General features: G+C 33.5%; 1 protein-coding gene across 5 annotated transcripts in view; it reads left to right on the top strand.

The window, feature by feature from the left end:
* The window catches only part of LOC132705784 (trithorax group protein osa-like), a 38,887-nt gene extending 20,716 nt beyond the window's left edge, over positions 1-18,171 (top strand). For all 5 annotated transcript variants that reach the window (XM_060676644.1, XM_060676645.1, XM_060676647.1 and 2 more), the window contains exon 6: positions 11,113-18,171. In XM_060676644.1, coding sequence (XP_060532627.1) covers positions 11,113-11,808 — 696 coding nt within the window. In that variant the 3' untranslated portion in view covers positions 11,809-18,171. The remainder of the gene's footprint in view (positions 1-11,112) is intronic.
* Positions 18,172-19,223: the final 1,052 nt, after the last annotated feature.

Below are 19,223 nucleotides of genomic sequence, written 5' to 3'. Positions count from 1 at the left end.
TACACCTCAGATTTTACGTACTTTGATTTTTTTAAGTATTGACTTAAGTATTACGTAAGTAAGAAATAATACATGCTGTTCTCATGTTAACGCTATTGTTATGACCACGCAGAGATGACGTTTTTATTTTATTATGCAAAAAAAATAAATTTCTATATCAATGATTGGAGATTGTAAGAACAATGTTTATTTTAAAAGAAATGAGTGGCGCACCATCAATGTCTGCCAAAATAGACATGTGAAATTCCGTGTAATTACCACCGGTGATTTAAAAAAAAAATGTTGCATACTAAATAATGTCACTTCATACACAGTTCATGTGTGCTAAAATTCATTGAAATATCTAAAGTATTACAGATAATAAAAATATATATTTTATTTATTTTACCACCCTGTATCTCAAAAATTAAGAGTTTTAGGACATATGTTCATGTGAAGTTTTCTTTTCATCTTTCTCATTAAATTAGAAAGCGGCCTGTATATTTTACTTTATGTACGGTTTAATAATGTCTTGCGGGTGAATTTACACTCTTATATTTCGGATGTATACTTTGTACTTTGACGTACACCCGATCAAAGCACCAAGGACCCCCTTTTACCGCGTTTTGTGAACATTTACAAAGTTTAAATATTAAACCATCTTTATTTAGACATAATAAAATCACGCTGCGATATTAGAAATAGAAATTAAGATAATAAGATAAGTAAAGAGCCGGGAAAATTAAGATAATAAGATAAGTAAAGAGCCGGGAATTATTTTCGATTTTCTAAAGTAGCCACCAGGGGTCGTAATTATTATCTTGCACAAAAAAAATCTTCTTTTTTTCTACGAAAATTCCTTAACCATGGTCTTAAAGCTTAAATCTTTCTTTAACCACGTGCGCGCTACCTCTGCAAGGACAAATAAATGTTCATATCTCCAAAAATGCATTTTAATAAAAAACTGTGCTGACCTGTCGCGATTGTGATTGCTTACCTTACCTCTTTATTCACTCAAATCACAGAGCTAAATAAACTGCTAACTCAACTGCAATCCAGTCGTAAAAGGTAAAATATCTTAACGGAAAGCTCGGTGAAACTAACAAAAACGCAGAAAAATTCCACGACACCTTTGGAAACATAACCTCAACAGATTGGGAACAAAAAATAACTGCATGTTTAGAGGCCAAGCGACTTCACTCGAAACGTAGCTTCAAACACTTCACAGTCACATATCACTTTCTAAATATATTCCAAAAATTAGCGCAACCAGCGCCATCTTTTAACAATGGAAACAATGAAACATACCAGCAAAGAATAGCAGTTTGCAAATTCAAGAAATCTTCGCTCGAAATGTAGAGAGGCTGCAGCGAGTATTGATCAAAATACGATCTAATTCTAATGCAGCAAAAACTAGCAAGATCACATGTCTGTCTTATCAACAGACGCAGACCATCCAATAAAACCAACCAAAACTAACGAATTTTTTTCAGCATTCCCACTAATTTATTTAAATGTCCAAAGTTTAAAAAACCAAGTAAATCTAATCGACTTATTTACTACGGAATGCAAACCCACTTTTCTCTGTTTGACGGAGCACTGGCTCAAAGATACACACACACAACAATACACACTTAGACGGATATTCTCTGGCCTCTGTGCGGGAGCGATTTAGAGCAGGGGGTGGGGGGTCACTAATATATGTGAGTGATAATGAAGTCAAATCTTGTTCAAAAATAAAATTGGTAAAAAGGCTTTCTATTGAACAAATAATAGGATCAGTTATTACATACAGTATCAATTTTTTTTCCCTCCCGCTCCCTCTATAAAAAGAACATGGTGAATAAATATATATAATATATATATATATATATATATATATATATATATATATATATATATATATATATATATATATATATATATATATATATATATATATATATATATATATATATATATATATATATATATATATATATATATATATATATATATATATATATATATATATATATATATATATATATATATATATATATATATATATATATATATATATATATATATATATATATATATAAAGACTGCAAAAAATGTTCGACAATGAAAAAAGCATGGTTTCCAAAAAAATCGTTCAACTGAAACAGCAACAGAAAATTGATAAAAACGAGGTGGTTGCTAAAATTTTCTTTGACCTGAAAAAGCTATACAGAAATTTCAGACCTACTCTATAATAACCAACTTATATTAAACCCTGAAAAACTGTAGTTCAATTCAAAAGTCAATACATAAGTCCTTTAGCCGAGTTGAGTGTCCAAAATAGATTAAAATGATATGACTAAAAATTCGCATACAAAATTTCTAGGTACAGAACTTGTCAATCAAGGTGGTTCAACTACGTATCCAAAAAACCTAATAGCTCATATTTTGCCGTCTTAACGTGGAAATCTTCCTTAGATACCTCTTAGTAATATCTTCCAATATCATAAGAAGAGCAGCAGACTCGGACCGAACCTTTGTCGAATAATAAAGTATAATTCTACTAATGTACAACTTTAAACCAGTAGAATCGTGTAGAAATATTTTTAAAACTAAAAAAACTTTGACAGGTATTATTATTCGACAAGAAATAAAAATTACTTTCAGTTAAAAAAAACTATTCCTACAAAAAATCACCTGCTGGAAATAGAGACGTGTAGCAAAATAAATTTAAAAAATATTGAAAATCTTTACTGACAACAATTTTTTTTTATAATCTATTTGAATATGAAAATCATATGAATAATAGGGAAAAAAAGTTTATATTCCATGACACAATTTGGCTCTTTGTTGGTCTTTTTCACTTAAAAATTGCGATTTTTGTCTGACTAAACATTCCTTTGTTATATTGATATTGGTGAATAAGTGTCTACTCTCTATCACCAGGGAGCATTTTCAGATATAATCACAAAAAAAAATCTGAAAAAAATAATATATGCAACGATATAATTTTTTAGGTCATTAGATAGTCAAATAAGGGCCCAATAAAAACAGCATCGTAATGTCCTACCCTAAAATGTGAATAACATTTATCAATAACAGCTCAAAATTTATGTCTAATTGTTCATAATTTTCCAAATATAAGTTTGTAACTTATCAAATCAATTTTTTTTCAATAAAAATTAGGTCTAATCAATGATTCGACAACTGTCGGAGACTAACTAATTTTATTAACCATTGACGTATTTAAGTAATAAAATGTGGAAGTTAGAAATTAGTAAAACATCTAACTAAACAACTAATTCATTTCTAATTATCAATATTTTTTCTGTAAATATTATTCAAATGGCATTTAAAACGTCTTATCTAAAAACCCATCTTAATCCAGTGCCTCGAAGAAATCGATATGTTAACGAAGAAAAGTATTGATTATTTCAATACTCATTTTACTCTAACTACTATGTCACAAGTCACAAAAAAATAAGTGATGTTTTATTTCAAGTGGACATAGAAAAATGCATTATCTGTAAAAAATGAAAATTTAAAAAATTATACCGAAATTTGGCAAAAAATATATAGGTCCTCTGAAACTTTTTTTTATTTAGTCTATGTAGTCTGAATCATCACTATCACGAACATTATTTTCTGCCTCAATATTAATTTTCCCTCATTTACTGCTGGCAAGCTTATTAAACTTATAAAAATGGTGGTAGTGCGGGGAAATGTAAGGCAGCAAATCAGACATGTGCTTCTCTTTAATGGACTTGACTGGCCTACGATTTGGAACAATATATACCAAATTGAGAATCCTTCCTTTTATAGGAGCCTTCTGAAACGGAGAATCGTTTTGCACCGTTTCATTGTAAAAGATCGCATTAGGTTCATTTTTTCGATACCATTTTAATGGCAACCAAATGATTTTATCCGCGTCGGTATAGGTTTTTCTATTACAAATGTACTCTTCTAACGGTTTTGTTGAAATGTCAAATAAACCTTCGTAATGGAAATATTATTGAAAGAAAGTTTACCAGGTCCATTTTTTTTTTCATAAGTTAACCACCAACAATTGTTTAAAAAAAGCATTAAAAAGCAATCACGTGAACACTTCACATTTATTTTTAAGCCCAGAACCCTCGGCAGAATCAGTTGAATTCTCCTCGTTTTCTGGAGTAGAGGTCATTCTGGTCATTTTCTATCGATTTTGGTTCTCATTTTCACACATTGCGAAGTAAAACTCGCTAAAACTAAAACGCCCAATGAAAATATGAACTATAAGGTGAAAATTAAAAAGACTTTCAAAAAAATATTGATTTAAACTGATCCCTCTATATATGAAAATAAATTAGAGCTCAAAGGTCAGATTTTCACGAAATTATATCTTGTGTCTTTATCAAATGTACATTTGATAAAGACACGGTCTTGTCGAAACAATTGTATATAATTTCGTGAAAATCTGAACCTTTAGTTCTTATTTGTTTTGTTAAATGGGTTTTCATTAAGTAAAAGCCTCAACTCCTTCCTCAAAGCCGAACTCAATTCAACCCTCGATATATAATTATTCAAAATAGTTTATAATTATTATAATATATTACAGTATTATAATTAGTCTTTAACAATTCATTAGTTTTGATTAGTTGACTGAACATTATTGTTAATTAAATAATAAGTAATAATAAATTAAAGCAACAGAATATAAAAACCTAGTAAAGTCAGCTACTAGATAATTTTGTGCGAACCAAAGGGATTAATAAAGTCGAAGATTAATTACATATCTTATTTTAATTTTAAATATGAAAACATTAGACATTTTTACACTTATTCGTAAGGTAAGCAATCACATGCGTCACTTATAGCATCATTTATAACTTAGGAAAAGTTCTTTTTAACCATTCCAAGTTTATTAAAATGTCATTTTTGAAATCGAATTTCAGAAACTCGAAAATAATTTCCTGCATTTTTTCTTGGCCGATTTACTTAATTTTTTTCAAAATTTCGAAACCCGTTCGTTGCCTTGCTGGAACACCCAGAATATTTTTATTTGTTGTGATTTTTACATTTTGGAAAATATGCTTTTGTTTTGTGTTACATTTGAATCACCTGCGAGACATTTTTCGCAAAATTCCGTAGTCAATGGCGTACTCAGATTGTTTTATAAAGTGTAGATTTTGAGATACAAGCCGAAAATATACGATTGAGCTGCATAATAGTTAAGGGAATAGCTGCTTAATGCAACTGTGCTTATTGCTGCTTGCTTGCGTTTGCGAAAAAAATACCATTGCCTACTTTCAACTAACTCTTGCGTTTCTTTGACGGTGGAGGAGGAACAGTGGTAGGTAACGCCATCAGATAGTAAATAAATATCTTGTCAAAGGTGTCACATGTTGGGTGTGGGGGAGAAAGAGAGAGGTGCATTTTTTTAAGCGTATTCGCAAAAATGTGAAATACATTAAAGACTTAGGTAAAAAATAAAAAGTATGCATCACAAAATTACATTGGGAAAACAGACAAATACGTAAGCAAATAATAAAGCAAGCTTAACAAATTTTAAAATGCTGGTTTAAAAATCCGGTTCGAAGTGTTTAATGTATTTTTAAATATATTACAAAAAAAAACAATAGCAGTATAACGTATAATGGCAGTTCTTCTCAGTAACGGACGAATGCACTTCATGGACAACTTCGGGTGTTATGGAAATTTAGCAGAATTGCTTTTTTTAATTTGAGGAACTGCTCGATAATAGTATTTTTAAATTCACATACGAGAGAAAATTGCTAACGATGAACATCGTAGCTTCATAATAATAATATATTTTTATTTACGGTATATAAATAAGTGTCAAAAATAGCAATATTTCCCAATTGCTTATCTTGGTATATAACTTCCATCGTGTAAAAGGTTCCATGAGAAACACAAAAACTCAGTGTGCTTGTTAGATAAACAGTTTTTTTTAATACTTTCTCAAATGGAGCAATGTAGAATTTAATTTACCCACAACATACCTAACTGAGAATCCCCAATTTATTGTCGGGAAACATTTCCAAAAATTTATTTTTGTTTTAATTTAGTTGTTGATGTTTATTTATTTATTTTATTATTATGAATAATGTATTTCTAATATTTTTCTTATTGAACCTATCTTAAAAAGTTTGTTACGTTGTTTATGTAAATTACAAACAAAATAGGACGAATAAGATGCTTCCCTGAAATAACAGTGCCTGGGAGAATTATCAGATTTGATCTGCTCATTGTTAAAGTAGGTTGTGCCTTTTTTCGTGAGACGCTATCATTGATTGTCTTGAATTTCTTGCCGATTTATGTGATGTAGTCCACATCTCCTGTGGACCTATTGTTGGTGTCTCCGTCCCCCTAGTTGCTAGGAGGTTGTTTTTTTCATTACCTTTCATCCGCTACGTCCTTGTATCCATGTGAGTGTTGCCCAATTGGCCTCTTGGCAGTGATTGAATGTGGTTTAAGGCTAACTTTCCAGCGTCGATACTATGGAGCTAGTCTAAGCGTGAAAACTGTCAGTCAGCACTATATTTTAATATGAAACACATTATAACATGGCGCAGTAGGATAGGAACCTACGGTCCCGCAAACGATTATCGAGTCAAATTTTGATAACTTAACTCGCAGGAAGTTGGGATAAAGTGTTAGTAAAAACTACCAAGGAAAAAACTTTGCAAAAAGGAATGGTTATTGATAAAGCTTGCTTCTGAACCAAGATATTCAAATTCAGATTACCTATAAATTTATTTGTCAGCCTGAATTGTATCCCAAACTCTCGATATAGCGAACAAATTAATGCAAAGTATATGGAATATTTCTAAATTTCACTAGGAAACTGGAATTATTAAACCATATTTAATAGCAATGGAAAAAACATTATACATACTAATAAAAGTGTAGTTTATTCTTTATTTTTATCGAAAAATGAGTTATATTTTTTTTGTGTTTTTTGCCTCATAAACCTTTTTTGGGTCACTTTGTTAAGTTTTGTAAAACGTGGAAGACTGGAGTGTTCCACTTCCAGTTGTGACAAGTTCTCTTATTATTTTAACTTTTTTCTGTCGTTGATCTTGACCATTTTCATCACAGGTCTTCACATAATAGTATTTTAGTCGTTTATATCACTGGTGTTAATGTTAACTTCGGGATAATGAGAGCTTCCGAGCTCTTATTTGCTTACGGGGGATCCTATGAAACTCAACTCTGTTAATATAATGATAAACTCTGCTAAGTTGATAGTAACAACAATAAAAATCAAATAGTGCTTCAGCAAGAAAAACTCGAAATGAGAAAGTTCCTGAAATTACCTGCACCCACTCATATGTCTTGAAAGCCTAAAAAAATAAATGTGTGCGGCAGACATGACAATAAGGGATTAAGTACGTGATTTGAAGAGACAAGGTCGACATAACATTCTGTATGATATATTTTGGATTAAAATTAAAAAATTCTTAATTGTTATTGAGCCTATCAAGAATTGGATAGTTAAACTACAGCCCCATGATGCTCCAATAAGTATCGTAATCGAATCATTCAAAGAAATAAAAGACTGTTTCGAAAACTAACTACTAAATTCACCTTTTCTGGTGAATGGAGAAAAAAAAATCGATGGATATCCCGGACCAGAGGAGATGAAGCCCATTCATTTTGCAGCAAGATTTAAATGAAAAACCCTAAACTAGCTCCAACAAAATTTTGGAAATTAGTTAAATTAGGTATCTATTAGAAAATGTTTTCAATCTGGTTTACTCATTTTTTATTTCAGAAATGCTTGTATGTTTTTTTTAACTGAAAGTTTAAGTTTCTTATGTTTCTGTTCCTGCTAGTTATGAGATAAGAGTTTGTTGTGCTACATTATTTTATTTATATTTTTTATCATAAAAGATGCGTAAATACATTTCTAAATAAGTGTTATAAATAAAAAATGATTTATAACCCATATAAATGCCTAGTAAATGAGATGGTTCTGGTTTAATGTTTTATTTCAGTACAGTGACCGCTCTATATAAGCAACCTTCATACAATAACTTTTTTTAGTGCAGCTGTCCTGTATAATCAACTTATCTTTTTAAAACTAAATATTTGAGTTAAGTTAAAGTAGCAAATACTGAAATTATGGAGCGGGAAAGTGGAACAAGGGCCGCAAGTCATCCATTTAACCTTGAAGAAAATCTTGAAGTAGAAAGTGAAGAAAATGAAAAAACGTCGGATGACTGCAATAAAAACATCAATGGTGTTATAAATTCTTTTAATTTGGTGATAGAATGGGCAAAAGAAAATGATTTACAAAGAATAAGAGAAAAAGGCATATGTAATTTTTTTTGTTTGTTTTGGAAATTAGTTCTGCTAGCTCAGGGTTGTTCGAACATGAGACCCTTAATTCGTGAGATTCAATACCTTCAACCAAGTCGATAATAAAAACACTCTAGAAGTCAGTCTCGACTAGATGGTATTATTTATTATTGTAATTATCCCAGATACTTAAGATACATCTGATATGGTCTGTTCATAGATATAAGAAAGTGACCAATTGCTTTTAAATGGGATTATCTAAGGGTGGTCATAACATACAATGCAACAAGAATATTACCAATAGTTTCGTAATTTAAATTCAGGTAAAATTGTGGTCCGTAATAGAAAATAATTTTATACCTACCTGTGTTTAATATTCTTTAGTTTGGTATACTATTTAGTTTACGTTTATTAGTAACTATTCTTATTTCGTGTGTTATACAGCATGTGTTGAATCGTGTGCGAATTATGCAACATAAATACGAGTCTAATGTATCTCAGGAGATACTCCCGCCCAAATGTAGAAAACACTATTCTATTGAGACTAAGGTAGTTATAAACAATGTTTATTTGACTCTCATTGAACGTGGTACCATCAAGCACACTCCTAATTAAATTATTATATTTAGCTTCTCGAAACGACCACCCATAATTATCGAAAAAAATAGCCGCTACAACTATAAACATCCAATTCTGACAAGTGGTTAGCGACGGAGAAGCCGCGATAGTAGCGCCCACCGTGTAGCTAGTCGAAACCATAAATTTCGGGAGATCAAAGATAAAAATTCTGAGGCCAAAATTGAGCAAAGATTTTAAAATAGATGATATTGTGTAGTGGGAATTTTTGGCCCTTACAAATTGCTGTTATTAAATTGTTGCATTACTTTTTTCTTGACGACTCATTCACTCAGTGTTAAACTACGCACGATCGAATCCTAGTTCGTTTTGGTATACTTTATTATTATTTGAATACTTTCCAATATAGCTGAATTAACGAATTAATATTCTTTAGAAATAGAGTGATAGCGTTCAACTAATAAGATGATTATTCACCAGATTGTGGAGGTGTTATAGTTGCGTCTAACCATTCTAGTACTTCAAGCTGGCCACTTTTGAAAGAAAACTCCCCATGCCAAACAAGAAAGACTAAAACAATTTTTAAGTATCTGGAACTCAATTTCCATAGTGATAAAAATCACTGATTCCATTCGAGAGTTATAGGGTGTGTTTGGAAAATGTGTATTTTTAAAAAACTGGCGTAACTTTTTTGTTATGTAAAATTTTGTGGGTCTATGAAAACATTTTCAAAGCATTTTTGAACAGAATTTAATGGCTTATTTAATTAATTATAATATATAATTAATTTAACTCAATGGCAGAATTTAATTAAAACAGTAAGTTGGACAGTGCCAAAATAATAGAGAAGAAAACTGCCTGGTCCAATTCTTATTTTGGTTGTAAGCATGCTAGGTTTTAGTTTAACCTTAACCTTAAAATTGCAACATCAACTGTATGGAAAATTGGAAAATTTCAACGAGGAAAAAAAGAAGCGATGCTGACATTTTCTCGAGTGTAGATGAAAGTGATCAAGATATAATACGTCGTAAAATTTACCAGTTATAAGAGGAACAAAGCGTGCCTACATTAGATATCTTAATTAGGAGGCTTGAAAAAGATGAAACCGGTCTTAAATGTGGCAGAACTACCTTATGGAAGTGTATTCAACACATGGGTTTTAGATTTTAAAAGATTGACAAAAGGCAAGTTTTAATGGAATCTTTTGGGATTCGGAAATGGCGACTGGAATATCTAGAAAAAAATAGGATTTATAGAGAACAGCAAACACCAATTATTTACTTGGATGAAACCCGGTTCGACACTTATGATACCCCGGAAAAGGGTTGGGTTGAGTCAACGTAAAAGAATAACTATTTTGCATGCTGGCTCTAAAGATGGTTGGATTCCAAATGGACTTTCTCTGTCTGCGAAAAATATTAAAGATTCTTCTCTGGATTACCATGAAGACACCACCGCTGATTTATTTGAAAGTTGGTTTAAAAACAAACTAGCAAAGTACCTAGACAAAGAAGTTAGGCTGGCTATATTTCATTCTTACAGCTTGCCCGGGTCTTTCCTTAATTCGTATCAGTTAGTCACTTTCTTATATCTATGAACAGACTTTACTTCCTTTTTCAAGTAATTCAAAATATGTATCGATTCCAACTTACAAGTTGTCTTACAGGGGTTTTAATAAACCAATAGTACCAATTTGATAATTTAGTCAAATCGGGAGATCACAAAAGAAAATTTCACTATCTCACTCTTTGGTCCAAACTCCCAGGTAATGAACCCTTGTCCCCGCTAAAAAAAAACTTGGAAATGAAGGCCAACAGCAACTACAACGTGTAGTTGACAACCAGGTATCGAAATCGTGAAAAATAAGCAAATAGATTTTTAAACGTGAAATGCAACCGTAACAGATTTATTAAAATTGTTTTTTTTTTTAATGTAATTAATAACTACGCTTATATGATAATAATAATAAAATGTTTTCTTTTGCAAAATAAAACTAAATTTATTTATTCTACAAAGTTTAGTTAGTAAAAGAAATAAGTAAAAATATTTTCCCAACGGTAAGTATTTTTATATTCCCTTTTTCCGGATAAGCAACTTTTCCCAATAAGAAACGTTTTTATTGATATTGGTTCAAATGAGTTGCTTATATATATTATTGTTTACCATATCTCTTTTGTCTGCCGCCTAGTGACTTCGCCCTTCCTCACACTCCGTCAATTTTTTCCTCGGCTTTTTTTTGTCTCGCGCCTGAGCTTCGGTTTTCTTTCCGTCCAGGAGGTAATAATGAACGGCTTCGACGCCGCGCAAACGGCACCGCCGTCTTCGCCCGAACGCAACGCCGCGACGCCCGTCGTCTCGCTGCTTAGCATCGACAAGCACCAGGAGAAGGACTACGCCGCCATGCAGGGCGGGCGCCGGCCCTCGCCTCGCAAACCGCCCCAACCCAACGGCTACCACCATCACCATCATCACCAACACCTCCAGCAGCAGCAGCAGCAGCCTCAAAGCTTTCTCGTCTACAACGGCGGCGGGCGGCCGCAAAATGGCACCGTCTCGAGGGGAGGCGGCGCGCCGCCCACCAGCAGCCGGCGCAGACCCCTCGTCACCTCGGTCGAGCGTTCCGCATCGAACAATTCGCCCAGTTCCCCGGACGAGCAACACCATCACCAGCGGAAGGGAACGCCGCCTCCGCCGAGGCCGCCCGCCCCCTACAGCCCGTCGGGACGGCGCGGCAGCAGCGCCCGCCCCTCCTACACCTATCACAATCATTCATCGCAGATGGTGCCGCCCCCGCAGCCGCCGTCGAGCGTCTCGTTCAATCCGGCGCGACGCCCCCAGAGGAAAACGACGTCGCGACGCTGTCCCGCTGCCGCCGCGCAGTATTCGGAGATCGGTGCAGGCGACGCGCCACTGCCCCCGCCAGTGTCGTGTGACGACGTCGTCGCCCAAGTGGACGCCCTTAAAATTTGACGGGACGGTGAGGTCGCCCATACGCGACGCCATATTTATATTTACACATATATGAAAATGTTTTTTTTTTTTAAATATACTTAAGAACGCCGCCGCCCCATTTGTGTTTGGTCCGTCTCGGGGGACTGTTTCTCCGCCTCTCTCGCGCGGTAGTAGTTGAAATGTATCGTACGGGAGCACCCCCTATTTCTCTCCTTTTCTGATACTACGCTGTCCCGGGGACACATTAACAAACAAAAAAACGAGTAATAATAACAAAAGTGAGATAATCGTCGAGGCAAATCGGGCTAAGTCACGAGTGTTCCCTCTCTTAGGTTTAGGTTTTTTTTGTAGATATACTTACAACCGCCCTCGTATATTTTATACGTGTACGAGGCGAACGACACACACATATACATATAGATAGTAGGTTTAACGGATTAAGAACAAAAATTATATATACAGTATATATATATACATTTAATGATATATATTTAGGCTTTAGGTACTTGTTATTTAATGTATAAGGTTCAGGAGTGCGACGACCGTCGCGACGGTTCCGCCGCCGCCGCCGCCGCCACCCTTCCCCTCTCGGAACCAACGTTCGGTCGCCATTCAACCCTCTGACTTTCCTCGTAGCTCTTTTCTATCAGCAAAATACGTTTGTTTTAACTTTATTTCTCGAAAAATTTAAGTAAATGAAATTTAGACCGCAAAACGTTTGATTGGGGCTTGAAATTTGCCGCTTACAAAATTGCCCTCAAACAAAAATAATATTTCGTAAAATTAATAAATTATTTTAAAGATTTTCATATGTGAGAACGAACCACCTCAGGGATTAGTGTGTGAGGAATATTTAAACTTTTTGAATGAAAGGTTTAGGTAAAAAAAAACGATTTTTTATGGCCTCCTTTTCACTTGGGATGGAAGAGCATCTTTGCATACAAGTTCATTAACCAAACTAACGTTAGCGGAGTATTTAAAAAAAAAAATCTCGTATAATAAAGAATTGCATAAACATTGGTTAGTGTGGGTTACACAATTCGTGAAAGTTATCTTACAAAATGATTACGGGAGTAAGTTTTGTTTTAAGGTTAACCTTAACCTTATTAAATCGAGCGGCGTTAAAAATGTGAATAAATTTGCTAAAATGTATAAACGACTGGAAAATGTGTCATTGGAAGCCTAACCGTAATAGGAAAAATAAAATAAAATTCGAAAAAATAGGAATGAGAAAATCAACCCCAAAATTAAAACAATATAATCTAATAATTCCTTTTTGAGTTCCTTTAACGATCTATACACTAAAATTTGTTAAAACTTAGCATTATGTGGCGTTAAAGATCTTAAAACTGAACAGTTATAACTACCATGAAATACAGCATTCTCCAATTTGTCTAATAAGAACAAATTATAGATAACTAGATCAATGGCAAGAGAAAAACAATAAGTCTTGAGTCAAAAAGAAAATCATCCATGTTATATATATTGTAATTTGTAGCACGATACTTTAACGTCATCAAATTAAGTTACTTAAATTTTTTATAACGGCTGTGAAAGATAGCACTCAATTTGTCGTGTCGAATAAGAAAAGAATTTGGGATGAGAAAATCAAACCCAGGAGTGAAACAATGAGCTAAAGTCATTAATAAAATCAATCATGTAATTTTTTTTGAGGTTTGGCCGCATACTTTAAAGTTATCAAATACTTAAAATCTTGACATTAATAACAACCAACAATTTTTTCTGGTAAAAGCAAATTAGAGAGGAGAAAATCAAACCCAACAGTAAAACAATGAGTCCAAGTCAAAAGAAAACCATCCCATAATCGTTGTTTTTAAGTATGTCCCCATTCTTTAACTTTACCAAATTGAGTTATTGAAATTTGTTAAAACGACGTAGATTCCATGAAAAATTGTGATAAGAAAATCAAACGCAGGAAAGAAACAATAAGTCCAAGTCAAAAAGGAAACCATCTATGTAATAATTTTTGATCCTATACTCTTTAACGTCATCAAATTGAGTTACCAAAATTTGTAAGGACGTAAATTTTTAAAAATTTGACTTTAAAAACGAAAATGAAACAGCACTCTCCAATTGTCTAGAGAAAAGTCCACGTTTGCAGTCTCACAATGATCTACTCGGTATTTGAATATCTTCTCTCCAGTAGGGGAGGGTAATAATTTAATATTTTTACCTCTTACTCGCGCCTAGCAGAGTCGACGCAGGTTCCGAGAGACGGGCATCGTTCGCGACCTTGAAATGACCTCTACGTATCGCCCGGATCTTCCAGTCATCGCGCGTGACCTCGACGTGACCTCTATTTACGAACGGTCGTTTCGGGGTCGCAACAAGGGGAGGCACGAGAAAACATAATTTTTAGTGAGATTTTCTTTGCTCAAAGCGTTTTGCCATCGTCATCACCACTATCGGACATTTTCTTTCCTTTCCTCTCCCCCCCACGCCCCTACAAACGGATTTATTTGTTTGGATTTTAGGCTGTGACATTAAATAACGGTTAATTGATGTTGTTGAATTTTTGTAGATTTTTTATATATGTGTGCGTGTACGGCGAGTCCCGGGCTGGGGCCGCCCCCGCCGCAGAGCGGCGCGGCGGGGGGCGGAAACCCCCTTCCACCCAAATCAAAACAAAAAAATCGTTTAACCAATTTATGAAGAAGCGCGTTTCGGAAGAGCCTAAAATGTTTTTCGTTTCCAAAGATTTACCGTAGAGTTAGGTTAGGTTTACGATGATGATACGTGTAGGTTAGGTCCGTAGGATATTTAATAATTTATTGTACACGGTAGACGAGATGGTAGAGAGGATGCAAACGGTCGGCAACGGAGCGCGCGATAGGTGGTAGTTTTTTTTTCGCGAAAAAGAGAATATACGCGTTGTTGCCAGATCTTCGTTGACTTTTTTTTTCGTTGTTGTATTTCGAGTGTTTTCGCGCGTCGACCCCTTAGCGTCACATCCCCGTTTTCGAAGCAACGGATCACAGTCTGTACCTGTTTGAATTTATATATATACGAGATGGAGGCGAAAACACGAAACTGTGTATATAGTTTGTTACGAAACGTTGTTAAGCCGATCAAAAGATTTATTGGAGGCTATGAGAGCGTTATATTATATAATATGTATACATGCGTTTACGTTTGTTCCGTTGCGGCGACAGTGCCGGCGCGCGTAGGTGTGGGAGAAGGGTTTTCGTTCGGCGTGGCGGCGTTGCCGAATTTTGGCGAGAAATTTGAAGGGATTATATCGGACATGTTTATTGTCCTATTCAAGTGAGTGATATTGTAAAAAATTGTCGATGCAAACTACTGACATTTTAACGATCATTTTTGCGTCAAGTGTACAGGGTGATCTGTAAATATCAAGTTGGTTGATTTTTTCTAATACTTTTAAATTGTATTGGTATCTATACAGGGTGTTGGTATTATCGTGGACAAGCAAAAACTTATTTTAATAGAACACTCCATATATTAAGGCATTTTTGAATTCCTCGGAACTCTAAACATATTTGTTATATATTTAATAAATAAATACATGGTGATTAATAATCAACATTGAAAATTAAAGTGAAAAAAAACTGTCGGATGTGATATACGAAGTTTGTCGAAAAATATGGATGTATCTTCATTTTTTTGTAAATGTGGAAAAAGTTGTTCTCGGGATAAATCAATTTCGCGAACTTTGGCAAATTAAATTTATTTTTTAAATGGAAAGATGCAGAAATGAATTGGTAAAAGTACACGTTAAAATTTATATTTTTGTGACTTCATATACTGTCCCATCCATTTCGTATTCGACGGTAGTTTTTTTTCCCCAAAAAATAAGAATGAAAGTTAGTTCCATTTAATTGCATTTACCGCAGATGTACCTGCCATAATCACCTCTGCTGTTACATGAAATGTACAGGATGACCCGTACCTTATCTCAGAACCTGTAGAAAATAAAATAAATGCAAAGTCAAAAATTGTTTGCATCTTAAACATGTCATATTGTGAATTTACCGTCATAAGCGGCTTGATGAAAAAAGGTTATTTTTTTAATAAAATATTTGCAACGTTTTTCCATTGTAAAAGTGTTACGAGGGCTAAACATTTTGAAAAAAGAACAATCGAACACTGCAGTTTGGAAATTTTTTATTATGGTTTTATTATGGTTACTTTAGTACCAAAAAATGAAAATACCTTATATTAGTTTGTGATTACCCTGTATTTATTTATTTTTAAAATATCGGCACAAACATCACTAAACCATACAACGCAAACTATCTCTGTCGAGGAAATTGATACATATATTTGGAAGTGCAGACGTCAGTTTAGACATAAAATTCAAAAATAGGAAGTAAGAAATTACAAATTTTTTGGGAAGAAAAGTTTATTACCGAATCGTCCATCTAGTAGGTGACCTACTCTATTTGGTTAACTGAATTTAACATTTAATCGTAAAATCTTACATTGGTTTTCATGATTTTGTCGGAGACCGTTAAGTATCTATTATAAACAAAGGCCAATTAATTTCTAACTAAAGAAATGAGTAACAATATTGATAAAAACTGAAAATTAATAGCGTTAATGTTTGCGTTTATGACTGCTTCTAATCTACGAGGCATGTCTTGAATCAAATTCAAATTCTTGGAGCACAGATATTCATTGGGATTCATGTCTGGACTGATTGCTGGTTAATCAAACCACCATCATGTGGAAGTCTTTCATCAATATAACCTGAGGTATACCTTTTTCCGGGTGTCCCCCATACTTTCCGACGCCAATCTGACCCACTGAGGCAAAACGGGATTCATCGAAAAACAACCTTGCTCCGTTCATAATCATTCCAGTGACCATTACCAATTTTAACTTCTTGAAGTTGATTTCGAACCATTAATGCTACAATTCTAGTCACAACGATAGGATCTAAAAGCATTATGACCAGTTAAATATACCAGCCAATAATTCAAAATTATTTGAAATTTCTCGAGTGACCTAAATTTTTTGTATACGGATGAATATTTGTAAGGATTTATAAATTGTCTTAATATACGGGGTGTTCTATTTAAACTGACAAATTTTATACTTATCCGCGATAATGCAAAAAAAAATATTTTAAAATTATAAGCGACTCCAAACCAGTCTCTAACTGTTTTTGATATCGTTTACCGGTTGTGTGGTAAACGGGCCACCCTTTCCAGTATGCACGACATTGCCGCGTAGCCACGTCGACCGTAACCCCCCCACCTCCACCCTCCCGCGCGTAACAACATGAAACAGAGCAATACGATTTGTCAATCTAGACACACGTCAATTTCATTTGTTTTTTTCTATCGCGTTGTAAATAGACGTATAGGTGGCGAAAAATGTCGCGCACATATACAACATAAGAATAAAACAAAAGAGATGCTCTACAAAGGTTGTGCATAAAAATATGTTATATATATATATATATATAAATAAATATATGTAAGAACTCTACTAGGTTGTACAAAAGAAGTTATTTATAAATAATCGCGTAAGATGTTTGTAGAGGTCCGGCGTTAAAAAAATGGCGGACGCGGGGCGAGTTAACCCGCCAACGAACACAGCTGTCCAAGGCACATGCAAAATTCATTTTTTTTTGTCGGTTTAAATGTTTAGCGTGCACGCGTCCATATGGCACTTTGAGCATTTTGTAGTGGTCCGGAGCTGCTCGCTGTGTTGTGTGTTGGTATATTGGCTGTCAAAATTCGGAAAAATGCGATAGAGAAAAAAAAATTGCTGATTAAGCTTTGCATTGGAAGAATAAAGTCCATTCCAAATTTTGTAGGTAGAATGTGTTCGTTTCTATTCTTTAAGGAGCAAATTTTTAAAGTTCTGAATCTTTCTGTCATCTCTAAAACACTTTTCTTTGTTTTTTTTTTTATAAAAGTGGACAAGATCTAGTTATTGTTAAAAAAATATATTACCTTAACGCTCTAACGTTAACGGTCGCCAATAATTTTATTTAAACCACAAAAAAAATAAACAAAAAAATGGTTTGGTTTTCTCAAAAACAAACCAAGTTAAGCCTTATAATACTAAAATTCGGATTATTTTCTATGCCCGTATAGACGACAATAATAAAATTATTGTCGCACATATCAAAAGGTGGTTTATTCTAACTGTGACGATTATTTTCTATTATAATATTTTTATGAATATCTGATAAAACGGACAGTTTTCGACATCCATTATTTATTTAAACATGATTTAAAATGCGGACATAACAAATTATTAAAGCTTATGCCAGTAGAACATACGTTTGACATTGGGAGTAATTTTATATATTTTATTTTATGACTTAACTTAAAAAATCTTTTTTTAATGCAAGTAATAAATATAAAATTATAGAGAAAATTAAAATTAGAAAGTAGAAACGAAAAATTTTTACATTTTTGACCTCTCTTCGTATGCAAAATGAAACAATGAAACGCTCTCGCCGGGAACGGTAAGCAACTTCATATTTACTGTACTTCATGTTGTTTTGCGCAATAAGATTTTTTTTTTAAATGACAGCCAATCCCTCAGAAATTAGTCATCGAAAAGTAACTAGCACTATAATGAAATATGATGAGGGTTATAAAAAAGTTTGAATGCAAAGGTTGTTTCCGGTAAAATGATCTTTATTTTTTTTTGTATTATTTCAATTACATGCCGGGTAGTCAAATAAAGTTACTTTTTTTTTAATTGAACGCGCTATATTTTTTAAATACTCCTTTAAAAGACGAATATAATGATGTATATAAATATCTATATGTCGGCCTCTAATGTACTGTTATTAGCGAATATCTTCGGGATTGAGGTTATGTTGGAGAGGTTTTTATTAGGTTGCACATTAACTTTTAAAACGTTTTTCGGCGTAACATATTTTAGAAAACAATATTTTTTCCAGGCGATATACAAATTGGAAATATTTTTTATCAAATTCGCTGTGATGCGATGTTTCACAAAATATTATTTCTCCCTTTTTTTAAGCAAACACCCTGTATATTTTTTGCATTTTCGGATAGCCCTTTAAAAGACGAATTCAAGGATATATACTTGATTGTCGTTGGATTCGTCTTTTAAATGGCTATTCGAAAATGCAAACATATACGGGGTATTTGATTTAAAGAAATTGAGAAAAGTAATATTTTGCGAAACATTGCATCACCGCGTATTTGGTAAAAATATTATTTTTCAAAATATGTTAAGCAGAAAAATGTTCGAATATAACCTTAATCCCGATGATATTCGCTAATAACGGAGCATTAGAGACTTTTATATAGCACGATTAAATTTGGCATAAATGTCTAATTTTTGACAAAAACAATATCTCAAAAAGTCAAAATGGCAGCAGGGCGGATTTTTCACTTTCACTTTCTAACATTATGCAAAGTTTCTGGGGGAATTACACTGCATACATTTCGAACTCT

This window comes from Cylas formicarius, unplaced genomic scaffold (assembly GCF_029955315.1).
Source record: "Cylas formicarius isolate icCylForm1 unplaced genomic scaffold, icCylForm1.1 PGA_scaffold_8__14_contigs__length_24414737, whole genome shotgun sequence".
NCBI classification, from domain to species: domain Eukaryota; kingdom Metazoa; phylum Arthropoda; class Insecta; order Coleoptera; family Brentidae; genus Cylas; species Cylas formicarius.
The sequence above is the reverse complement of the archived record's forward strand: the minus strand, read 5'-3'. Positions and strand labels throughout refer to the sequence as shown.